Below are 12,564 nucleotides of genomic sequence, written 5' to 3'. Positions count from 1 at the left end.
AAAGAACTGAAAACATATATTTACACAAAACGTTTTACATCAACATTCATAGTGATGTTGTTCATGATAGAAAGTAGAAATAACTCAAGCTCTTATCAATGGTGAATACATAAATACCACATAGCATGTTCATACAGTGAAATATGTGGTCATAAAAAGGAAGTATTGATAACACACTACAAAATAGATGAGCCTTAAAAACATTATACTAAGTGAAAGAAGCTAGTCATAAGAAGTCATGTATTGTATTATTCCGTTCATATGAGATAGCCAGAACAGGAAATCGATAGAGGCAGAAAGTAGATTAGTGGCTGCCGAGAGTGGGGCGGAGTGGGAGTCGGGGTAGGGGTCAGAGATAGGAATAGACTCCTAATAGTCATGCTTCTAGGAGCATCAAAATGTTCAAAAGTTGATTGTGGTGATGGTTACACAACTCTGAATATTTTTAAGAACATTTAATTGAACAATTTTAATTGATGAACTGTTTGATATGAGAAATATATCACAATAAATCTTAAAAAAAGAAAGTAGAGTGATGGATTTTCAGATTCTGAAACAGAACAGTCTATTCCATTTGGTTGAGAAGATCATGTTCCCTCAGGCTCAGACTGCTGATGGAGAAAGGTACTTCAGACACATCTCCATGACCTGGGGTATTTGTCTGAGTGCCCTCAGTGACTTGGGGATTCCCTGGTGACAGATGGTAAAGAATCTGCCTACAAATGCATAAGACCCAGGTTCGAGGCTGGGAAAATCCCCTGGAGAAGGAAATGGCTATCACTCCAGTATTCTTGCCTGGAAAATCCCATGGACAGAGGAACTTGGCAGGCTATAGTCCATGGGGTCACAAAGAATTGGACATCACTGAGTTACTCTCATGTTCACTTTTTCACTTGGTCAGCTACTTAGTATTCTTTTCTTGGATACAGAAGAAGTCCTACGAACCCCTAACTGAGGCAGTGATTGCTCCTTGGCCATTGCCTTACTTTGTACAGCAAAGTACAACACCTCAAAGATTATCTAGCCTTGACCTCAATTCTCAGAGAGTCAGTGGGACCTGAGACTTCTAGCAGTTAATAGAGAATATAAGGCCCGAACTCCACCTCTCAAACAAAAAGTTCATCACCCTTCATGAAAATATCCTTTGTTTATATTTGCTTGAGTTTATACTATAGAAGAGGGTAGAAAGCTCCCCATATGGCATCAAAGGTAGACAAACATTTCTCATGCATATGAATTTTGTGATATAAGACTTGTACTTGAAAGAGTTTATAATACTTAAGAGTCCATAATACTTAAAAAAAAAAAAAAGAATACCCATGGAAGAGGATCAGCATATGGGAGAGCTAAAAAATGAAGCTGAAATATAGTCCAGTACTCACTTCCATACTTAGGTCATTATTCATCCTGATGCAACCTGAAAGATCTGTTCCTGGGTGGGGACCAGCTGAAGGGCCAGGGCACCTGACAACACAAAGTCAAGTTCCTTACTACAAGTGGAAACATTGCAAATTTTAGCAGATACTAATCTATCATGTAGTTTTCCTTCCCCACCCCAATTTTACCAAATATCTAATTAAGTTCATGCCTTCAATGAGACATGATGAAAGAGAGCTCCAAGTTTTATCAGAGAGAGGTTATAACCATAGAGAATCCAGCCCCAAATGAAAATGAAGTATTTGCAATTCAAAGTCTTGCTTCCTGACCCCTTGGTACAGATAGGAAGTTTCAGTGGAGTGGACAGTGCTCACAGATTCCACTGACTTTTCTGAACTTTTCCTAAGGAAGATCAATCTGTGTACTTAGAGAGTTGAGTAAATTCAGAGGAGCTTTGGGTGCGGGAAGAGGGGCACAGGGGTAGATTCTCAAAGACTTGTTTGCCTGGAGTGTGAAGGAATAGAATTACGATCAAAACCTAGCAGGTTAAGTTAACTTAGCAGTACATAATATATTCCTAAAAGCTGGGAAACATTTTAAACAGCCTTATTCAACTTTTATACTTTTAGGATGGATATTATGAAATTCAAAAGAGCTATGGAGCAAACTATCTTTGTTTTAAATTATCGATTTTCAGAAAGTTAGGCAAGTTACACAATAAAAATTCCATGATAAAGGTGTTACAATCTGAGGATATGAAAATCTAACTGATTAAAAGGGTAGGCAATGGAAAGAGGCCACCCCCCGAAAAGCAGAATAAGTACAGTCTGCCCTTTTAGCTTACCTGTGTCTTTCAGTCACAGCCAAAGCACCATCCTCTATTTCTTCATATCTGGGCCTTTCATGTGAAGCACGGATTAGGTTGGCCACACATGAGAAAGGAGTCAATTCTAGTCTTGGAATTGCTATAAAACTATCCAGATGCAAGGCATCTGCATTAGAAGAGAAAAAAATAAAAATAGAAATTAATGGTTCAAATGCAGATGCCACAAAATTCAAAATCTTTGGAGGGACTCTCCCAAAATTCCCTCTTTGGAGATGAGACCATTTCTGAGACAGCAAAAATTCAGTTTTATTAATATTTTAACATAATCCCCCATCCCCTAAGTTTTCATGCCTTTCTTTTTTCAAGGAGGAGTGAGGGTAGAGGAGGGGAAACAGAAACCCTTGCCTAGTAAGCAACTAGAGGTTTCAACAACAACTTGCTGTCACAAGCAAAATCCAGCCAGCCACCTGTTTTTGTAAATAAAGTTTTATTGGGACATAGCCACACCCATTCATCTGGCATTATCCAAGCTTGCTTGTGTGCTACAACAGCAAAGCTGAGTAGTTGTTGCAGAAACCATATAGCAAAACCTCAAATATTTACTATCTGGCTCTTTACGGAAACAGTTTACCAACTGCTGAAGAGAAAATAGTTCGACATTGTCTTTGTTTTTGTTGTTCAGCCGCTAAGCTGTGTCTGACTCTTAGAGACCGCATGGACTGCAGCACAGCAGACTTCCCTGTCCATTAAAGAGTGCAGGAAATAGGATGACAATTTTTTCTGGGTGTGGAAACTGTCTTGTTATGTTTTTCTGAGTACAAGCAGCAGCAGAATTTAATAGAAAAAACATAGACTTTAGAATCAATCACAATTTTCTATTCAAAGCCTGACTTTGCCATGTACAGTTTTGTGATCTCAGATAAACAACTAACCCACTCTGAGCCCCAGTTTACTTATAAATGAAGTGCCACACGACCTGAGGCAAGTTCCTAACACATGTTCCTGTTTTCTTATTTCTAAAATGGCAATTACATTAGCATCTACCTCACAGGGATATAGTGAAGATTAAAGGAATTAAGAGGTATGTTCAGAGCAGAGACCTGTGCCTGGCACATAGGGGGCTCTCCTTCAGTGCCCTTGTGATAATCACTGAGTTCCTGTGGGTAACATCATCCCTAGAAAGCAAGTGCTCATCTATTGTCCTACATGAACTGGTCACTCGTTAGCTGCGGTGGCAGTTTTCCCTTTTCTAGTTGAAATGATCCACAAATCACTCTACTTACTTTCTATTTCTTCTTGAAGTTATTTTATCATCCCATTTCTTTTATCCTTTCAGAACCAACCATTAACTTTTACTTTCAAAGCACATCTATGTTTTGATGAGAGATGCCCCAGTTTTGAGCATCTCCTAAGATAAGGTTCATTCTCCTTAGCCTGGCATTGACGTGAACCTGCTGCAAACTTACATTCTGCTGTACCCTGACCCAAGTCCTCTTATTTCCAAAGTGACTTGTCCAGCTTGAACTCTTCTCTTACAGCTTTGCATTCTTCTTTCCCCCCCATTCATGTTATTTTCTCCATTGGAATACTTTTTCCCATGCTTTTTGCTCTTCCAAATGCAACTTGTCTTTTGGTGCCCAGTTAAACACTCGTTTCTTCTGCAGAGCCTTCTCTGACCCAAGTCTTACTTCCCTTTATAATCTGTGAGCTATTTTAGGGGTTACTCTTTATTATATTAATATATAATACAGTGCCTTACACAGAGTAGGTGCTCAAATATAAGTTGACTGACTGAATTCAGGGATAAACATATAAGCTTTTGACAACCGTTGCTATATATTGTTGTTGTTGTTTAGTCACTAAGTCATGTCCAACTCTCTGAGACCCCACGGACTGTAGCCCACCAGGCTCCTCTGTCCATGAGCTTTCCCAGGCAAGAATACTGGAGTGGGTTGCTATTCCCCGTTCCAGGCGATCTTCCCAATAACTGATTATTTTCCCTTTCCGAAAAAGCCCCACCTCCATCGGTGTCTAACAGGGTATAGGAGAGGGCCATCCACGCTTACCCAGCAGAGGTGTGTACCAGCACGTGTGTCTGAAGGCCAAGGGCAGCGGATGTATTCTTGCTTCTGGATCACTATATCTTTTATGGCAATGCTGCTTCTGAACAGAAATCAAGTACTATTAGCTTTCCAAAGGGCTGAACATATTTCATAATCTACTCTTCTCATCTCCAGAATCAGAAAGAATATCATTGTCCTCCCACAAGAGAGATCAAGAAGAAAATAAATGACACCAAAGTAAAAAAGCTTTCATGCTCTGAATTGAGATGTATACCTTATGAGTAAGATGTAATACTTATTAAAAATTACTCTTCAATAATTTAATAGAATGGTAACACCAATTCCCAATAATAAACACTTTCATATAAACAAAGGTGTTGGGGAAAGAAATATGAGGGGCAAGTTTGGTTATATAATTCTTCTTTATGATACTATAATCAAAAAATTTTTAATAGTACCATTTCCTAGGGCCTATCAGAATTGTGTGTGTGCACATAATAAAGAAAAAAAAAATAGGGCTTCCCTGGTGGTCTAGTGGTTAAGACTCCGACTGCTAAAGCAGGAGAGAGAGGTTCGATTCCTGATCTGGGAAGATCCCACGTGCAACAGAGCAACTCAGCCCATGCACCACAGCTACTGAGTCAGCACTCCAGCTTTGGAGCCACGCTACTGAGGACCGTGCACCTAGAGCCTGAAGGGAGCCACAGGGGCAGCCACCACAGTGAGAAGCCTGTACACCTCAGCGAAGAGTAGCGCCTGCTCCCCTGCTCACCGCAACCAGAGAAAGCCCACACACAGCAATGAAGACCCAGCACAGCCAAAAATAAATAACAAGTGAACCTTAAATAAAAATTAAAATCAGGCATTCAAGCCTTAAAAAAGAAAAGAACATAGGTATATTGCTTCACCTGATAATCTCTCAAGAAAATTAGTATAGAGGTCTAACTTACTAATACTTGCACAGTAAGTTCACAATTGGCACTTAAATAGTTTCAAAAAGCTCAAACTTACCAGCTGTTCCTGGAGAAATTGATGAATTCTTTCTGTGCAGGACAAGGGATCACAGTGAGGAAATTCCTCATCTAAACAGCTCTGTCATGAGAAAATGGTAGAGTATATTCAAAAATAGGATGATAGAAGAGTCACAGATACAAAACACATTAAAGATGTGATGTTAACTGAGGGGGAGAAAATAGAGTAGTTATTTATCTTGTATTTTACATTAAGGGAACAGGTTTATAATGGTAAGCTTCTCATTGCATTTTCCCCATTACTTATTCTAGGAATGAAATTCAAGGATCAGTAACAGGAAACTAAATGGCTTTGTCACTGAATCTTCAGGCAGAGGCCAGAGAAGCTTGTTGGAGACATAACTCAGAGTAGTGAAAACGGTGTCTGTGAAAATTTTACAGCAATAAAACTGTGACTTTCCTCAAAGATATAGATACATATCTATTAGTTACATTATAATAGAAAACTGGTGTTCTTGAGATGATTAAAGCACATTTAGATATGGAGATTTTTCCTGTTCAACTTATTGTAAGGGGCTTCTTAGGCACTCTGCCTAGCTTAATCTCTGACATGAATTTTTTTTCTGTTTAAACAGATGTTCCTGCATTATGCCCTGGGAACAGATACATGCAAATGTCACCCTTCTCTTTTTCCTCCTCCAGCCCCTTCCCTCCAGTGCCAATCTTACTGTTCCTTATGTTCTTCATTTATGAACAGAAAGGAGGAATTCACCAAGTGTCATAAGGGAAAGAAACGCATTTAACTCCACCATGGATATCCTGAGATATCCAGACAGAAAGGAGTTGAGAGCTTGGTTCAAACAGGAAAGAAAAGAGACAACAACCACCAAAGCCTACTCAAGAGTCTCAGAAGGGATGTGACTAAGCTTAGAAAACTGGCCCTTCGCTAATAGATACAGTAAATTCTGAGGTGCTTCCTCTCTAAAAGATGTTATTAGGAACCACTCACTGATGAGTGTTTTCTCCTGTTTTGCAAAATGCTTTCAAAAATGCATGAAAGGACAAAGTTCACCAGAGCATCTTTTTCTAAGTCAGTTATTTAACTTTATGACTAAAATTATTACATATTATAACTTAGCTTCAAAATCTTACACCAACTGGACAACTTACCCACAGTAAACACGTATCACAGGGGTTTGGGTCTTTCTGTTTGTTTTTTACCTGAAACAGCAAGCCATGAAGTTGTCCTTTAATTAACTTCTTTCTTAGTGGCTGAATTGTTGCTATAAAGAGAATGTATAACCAGCTTAATATGACAATTTGTAAACTGCCTCCCTTTATGCATTTCATAAACTTTTAACAGCTTTAAATCTGGGGCCTGAGGAAAGGAGAGAGAAAACAATGGCTTTTGAGAATGATGTTCTCAAGACTCATCAAACTGGGAAAGCAGAAGAACAAAACAGGAGGGAGCAACTAAACTATTATTGCCCTTGAGTATTTAAAATTAACCTTGATCAATGCAAGTGAATTATCTTCTACAAGTGAGTCACCGAATTATTCATGTTAAAAAGGGAATACACCTCAGAGGTCACTCCATCCAAACTCCTACCCATGGGGAAATTGTCTCTTTAATAAGCCTCTGCTCAAGCTACAAGGAAAGGAAGCCCTGGAAACAGAGCCCCAGAGCCCCAGAATCCTACAAGTAGGTGTGATGACACTGATGTCCAGAAGACTGAAGTGCGTAACTGGCTATTCATGGAGCTAAGATCAGACTCAGGACAGTGCTCCATTCACTATCCTCTTTTGTGAAATTAAAAATATTTGTCTTTCTACTTAACTGAAAATTTGCTTCCCAGCAACTTCCAAATTCTCATCTCTGAAATAATGAAAGTGAGAAAAACACCTATTTAACTTTTAAGTTAAATAGTAACACATTTCTTATTTGACAATCCATACCCTTTGAAAAGTAGCCAAGAACCAGAAAATAGGCTGAAATCATTGGAACAACCAAAATAGATGTTGATATCCATGCCCTTTATTCATGTGGCAAGTCCTATACTTCACTCAAATAGTGGGCTCAGAATTTATACATAATTCTCACAAGCTTGACTGTTTTCTCAGCCCACAGATGATTAAAAACAAAAATTAAATGAGGGTAGGAAGCTCTGCTAGATGGAGGCATATTAATAGCTGCCACTTAAAAAAAAGTCACTAAGAGCCAGGAAAATTAACAGCAGATACTCTGGTGTCCAAAACACACAGAAATCTGGTGTTTCTTATTTTAAAGACCAACAGTTTTATATCTCAGTAGCCTGAAGAAATTCTGAGCCATAGAAAATAATGCTAATACATGTGAAAAGTACAAAATCTAATTATAAACATTTTCCAGGGAAAAAAGCTTGAAAACCTCCAATTTGTGGAAAATTACCAATGTAAAATTTATTTTATATGAATTTTTTTTTGTAAAACTAACATTTTTCAACTAAGCTTGACAGTGTTTATGAGGCCCACAAGGAGGAGAATATATTTTAAATCTATTTTAACATATTTAAGTAATTTTAAAGAATTAAATTCTGAATACTTAGAACTCAAGTATAGACTCAATTTTTTAAAAATCCCTGTGTTCACTATATTAAGGAATAAGGCTCTGTTCTCCTAATCAGTTTTCTGAAGGCTCTGTTCTCTTAACCAGTTTCCAACATTATACTTCTGAAGCTGTATATCTCAATACACTGTCTTTGAATTTCTAAATAAGTTTGTGTTTCAGAAGAAATAACGAGTTAGTATAAGACTGTCTAAATTGCCCATCTGCTTCCCCATCAGGCAGTCTTGGGTTTTAGAAACAGTCAATCTCAAAACATTCAAGCTGTAAACCTCATTTCAACAGATGTTTTGTGCAATGGGTAGCAACGATTTTCATATGTTTCATAAGGCAAAACAAGCTGGCTTATGACCTTAATTTGCATGAATCTTTGCATTCTTCTTTATGTGTTTGGAGTTGAACCTGCCATGTCTCCAGGACATTTAGGTTTTACATGGAAGCGAGTAAAACAATGGCCACTGTATTCCCTGCTGTTGCCATCTGTGATGTAGGATGAGACCAGTTGTCTTGGATACATTCAGCCTTTGAAGGAAGCTGAAATAAAACAACTTTCTAAATGATTATGCACTAAGACATTGCAATTGCTTGGCTGTTGAAAATCAAGACCATGATATTGAGCCATAATAATGTTAGTCAACTTCATAGCATTTCTGAATGTTCTATTAAATTGTGCATTAAAAATATTAAAGTTCTTTGAAAACCACAGACTAGAAGAAAATAATTCACAACACATATATCTGTCAAAGTTCTTGTATTCAAAATATATAAAGAAAAGAAATTCTACAACTCAATAACAAAAGGACAAAGGACTTAACTTGAAAAAGGGCAAAAGATTTAGGTAGCTCACAAAGAAGAAATACAACAATGGCCAATCAATCCAAAAAATTAAAATCAGATACCTAGAACTCCTATACACTGCTGGAAGGAGCATGAAATGCTCCAAGCACTATGAAAACTGTTTGCACTTTCTTAAGATGTTAAAGTTACAGCTGTTCCTAGATAGTTATCCTAGGTTAAAAAAACCCACAGGTCCACACACAGACCCAAAACTGGAAATAATTTAGATGTCCAATAATAGGAGAAAAGATAATCACAGTGTGCAATGTTCTTACAAAACAATGTAACTCAACCATGAAAAGGCATCCCATTGATAAACACATTGAAGGGAAGACAGACAGAAGCACACAAAAGTTTATACTACACAACTCAATTCTAGAACAGCCTAAATTCTAGAACCCATCTAGAACCCACTGATGATAGAAATCAGATCACTGGTTCCTCCTGGTGGTGGGGAAGTAGAAGTGGAAGTAACACAAAGGAGGTTTCTGGGGTTATTGAAGTTCTGTGTTTCCATGTGCACTTGTCAAACTGGTTCCACAGTACACTTAAGATCTGAACGTTTCATGATATACTAATTACTCAGCAATAACTAAGAATTTAAAAACTACAACAAGGCTTCCCTAGTGGTGCAGGGGTTAAGAATCTGCCTGCCAGTGCAGGAGACACAAGTTGGATCCGGGGTCTGGAGACAACCCACATACCACAGAGCCACTAAGCCCATAGGCCACAACTACTAAGCTTGGGCTTTAGAGCCTGTGCTCTGCCAAAAAGAGAAGCCACCACAATGGAAGCCTGTGCACCACAGCTAGAGAGCAGCCCCCCTGCTCACCACAACCAGAGAAAGCCCTCATGCTGTAAGCAAGACCCAGTGCTGGCAAAAACAAATAAAATTTAAAAATAAATAAAAACTACAATAAGAACAAAAATAATGGAGCTTATGAGGTAAATAGGGCTAGGAAGAGACCACTAAAAATGTATATGCAACATTGTAACCCAAGCACTATTGAACACAATTGTCATTAGTACCAGGGAAGATAGCTTAGATCACTGAGACATACGACTTAAAATGGCTAAAGGCTGACTCCAGAATCCTAGAATGCACAAAAACAACAGAGTGGAAATGCTGGTGACACTTTAAGTGGCACAGAGCTGGGGGGCTGCTGAGAAAATGCCCATGAAAGCGGAACCTGGAGGCTGTGGGGCTGCTGAAACAAACGCAGGCGGGAATACAGTCTGCCACAGAGTAGAGCTCGGCCAGGGCCGGGACGGCGCTCCTCTGCAAGGGAGGCCCAGGTGCAGACACCTGTTTTTAATTTTCTTAAAATAAAGCTGAAAGCCTCTTGCTGCCTGTCAGCAGCCAAGCTGAGGGTTTTTTCCTTTGCTGCTGAAGGTTATAGTTCTGTTCCTACTAATCCAGATGCTATGCCCAGGTAAACTGAATGAAACGTCCATATTGTTCTCACATGTCTTCACCCATTTGTCAATTGTGAATGAGGTAGTTTACATACAGAAATATACTCCTGCAGAACAGACCTTACCCAGTATGGCCAACCACTCACTAGCTACTGTTGTGCTTTTGTTACAGCATTTATAAATTAAGAACTCTGGCATTTTCTGGAAGAAGATACTGAGGTTCGGAGAGGTAGAGAGTTGCCCAAATTCATAAAGTTCTTTTGTAGACTTGGAGTCAGAACATAGGTTTAACTTCAAATCCTATGCTTTTTATCTGACTCTGTGCGACCCCATAGACAGCAGCCCACCAGGCTCCCCGTCCCTGGGATTCTCCAGGCAAGAATACTGGAGTGGGTTGCCATTTCCTTCTCCAATGCATAAAAGTGAAAAGCGAAAGTGAAGTCGCTCAGTCGTGTTCAACTCTTAGTGACCCCATGGACTGCAGCCCACCAGGCTCCTCCGTCCATGGGATTTTCACATGACTGAAGCAACTTAGCAGCAGCATCCTCTTTATCACTGCAATACTTCCTTTTAGATTATTTTATCCATTCATGCATTTTTCCTCTGGGACAATAGAGGCCCGCATCCCATCAGAACTGTCCAGCAAGCCATGTTTTAATTTTGTTATCTCCTTGGTCCTCATCCCAACACCTATCTTTGAGTATCTCCATCACTTAAATTCCCCTTCCAGTCTCATTTCACTCTTGTGTTTTAATTTCTCAGTACACAACCACATTCAACCTCAAAGCTGTAAGACTGTTATCTGCCCCATACATCATGCCTTCCATGCTAAGTATAGAAGCTGGAAGAGAATTTCCAGTGAGCTCATCTAGGTGACAGCCTACTCTAAAGTTCATGTCAGATTCTATGTTCAAATACAGAATTATAATATACAGGAGCTTCTCAGGCTCTTTCCCCAAAGAAATATTTATGCCTTCTAAAGGAATTATTTATGATTTCACTCACTGTCTACTGTATGAGCAACTCTCTGAAGATTTTATGTAGATGGGATAAAAAAATGGATGAATAATAAAGGGATGATAGCTTGGATTAGATCATTTAGTCTCTGTTTCCTGCACATCAGATTCACCCTAATATGCTGTATGCATACTCCAGATCTAAGAAGCTTTATTCACTTCATTTTCAAAGCAAACATTCATTTATACATCCAGGATTGCCCTTGTTAATAAGATACTTAAGAGATACATACAAAGAAGCAGAAGAAAGGATGCATGCTACCATTCAAGACATTTAATAATTCTAATGGCATATTTCAGGAGGGCAAGTGTGTATACTAATTACCTCATAAATCAGTCCAGTCCTGGTGGCAACTGAAAACTTGAACAATTTTCTCAGTCAACAGTAAATCCAGGGCATCTCATCAAATGTCATAAACAACTTCCTACTTCCAATTTGAGAACACTGTCATTAACCTAAAATTTTGGACTAAACAACTGCATCCCCACACAATTTGCTAATGAACCTTTCTTAGGTACAAGCAGAGAGCAACTGCCATGACATTTAATGAATTTATAAAGCTAACCAGACAGTTTCACAAGAACAAAATGTATTTAAATAGTTTTGTTTTCTGACTCAGAATTCAAATGTCTGAGTCAGAATTCAGACAGTATGTGGTAGTAGTGGTCATGGTGGAATGTGTGAGGATGCGTTTGTGTGATAACTGTCCTAGCTCACTGACATCTGTTCACAGTCTCTCTGGAAAATCTTCTCTACAGACTTCTTGAAAATATGTGCTACCCAAATTTCCCTCTTCTTGCACAGGTTTATTTTTCAGGGTATTATTAGAAAGATCTTCATAAGCAAAAGGTCATCAGAGCAAAATTTTGATAGGCATGCCTTCTTAGGGGAACAAAAAATACTAGCAAATGAAGGAGCTGATAAAGCAATGCTGTATCATATGCAGTGAGCAATTCAAGACAGAAAGGAAGCATTCATCCTACTTTATCCAGCCAGACAAAAATACATGCATCTCACTCAGGGTAGCTTTCATATTCTGTTTTAAATGATATTTGGACCAATTATCCTGAGTATACACTGGGAAGACAAGAGCAAGTTCATAATATTAAGAATGTATATTTTGGAATAAGTTGTAAAACTTGGCCTTTCCAAGAAGGCACTACAGACCAACAGAGGAGGGGATACATTTTTCATTTTACAAAACTGTGAGGTATAATAGTGATTTAACCAAAGGATAAATATAACTGGATCAAAAGATTAGACCTCAAAGCACAGCATCTAAAGCAAACACACTGTAAACCAACTTTGGAATGCCTTAATGAAGGCACATTCATGTTTCAGAATGAACAACTCTAATCACAAGGGGACCTTTTCCAATGCCCTCTGAGCAATACAAAAAATAACATATAGATTACATAACTTAAAGCATGCTTTACATTGTCTGACAGTGAAGCA

The 12,564-nt window shown here is 38.6% G+C and overlaps 1 protein-coding gene across 1 annotated transcript in view; it reads right to left on the bottom strand.

Moving 5' to 3' along the window:
- IRAG2 (inositol 1,4,5-triphosphate receptor associated 2) overlaps nucleotides 1–12,564 on the bottom strand; it is a 99,318-nt gene that overhangs the window by 40,455 nt on the left and 46,299 nt on the right. The window contains exons 19-23 of the mRNA XM_070370140.1: nucleotides 6,459–6,520; nucleotides 5,278–5,358; nucleotides 4,270–4,366; nucleotides 2,222–2,369; nucleotides 1,383–1,464 (exon numbers count right to left, since the gene is read on the bottom strand). Of these exons, the coding sequence (XP_070226241.1) occupies nucleotides 1,383–1,464; nucleotides 2,222–2,369; nucleotides 4,270–4,366; nucleotides 5,278–5,358; nucleotides 6,459–6,520 (470 nt within the window). The remainder of the gene's footprint in view (nucleotides 1–1,382; nucleotides 1,465–2,221; nucleotides 2,370–4,269; nucleotides 4,367–5,277; nucleotides 5,359–6,458; nucleotides 6,521–12,564) is intronic.

Source organism: Bos mutus, chromosome 5 (assembly GCF_027580195.1).
Source record: "Bos mutus isolate GX-2022 chromosome 5, NWIPB_WYAK_1.1, whole genome shotgun sequence".
Classification (NCBI taxonomy): Eukaryota; Metazoa; Chordata; class Mammalia; order Artiodactyla; family Bovidae; genus Bos; species Bos mutus.
This window is presented reverse-complemented; position numbering and strand designations above follow the sequence as displayed.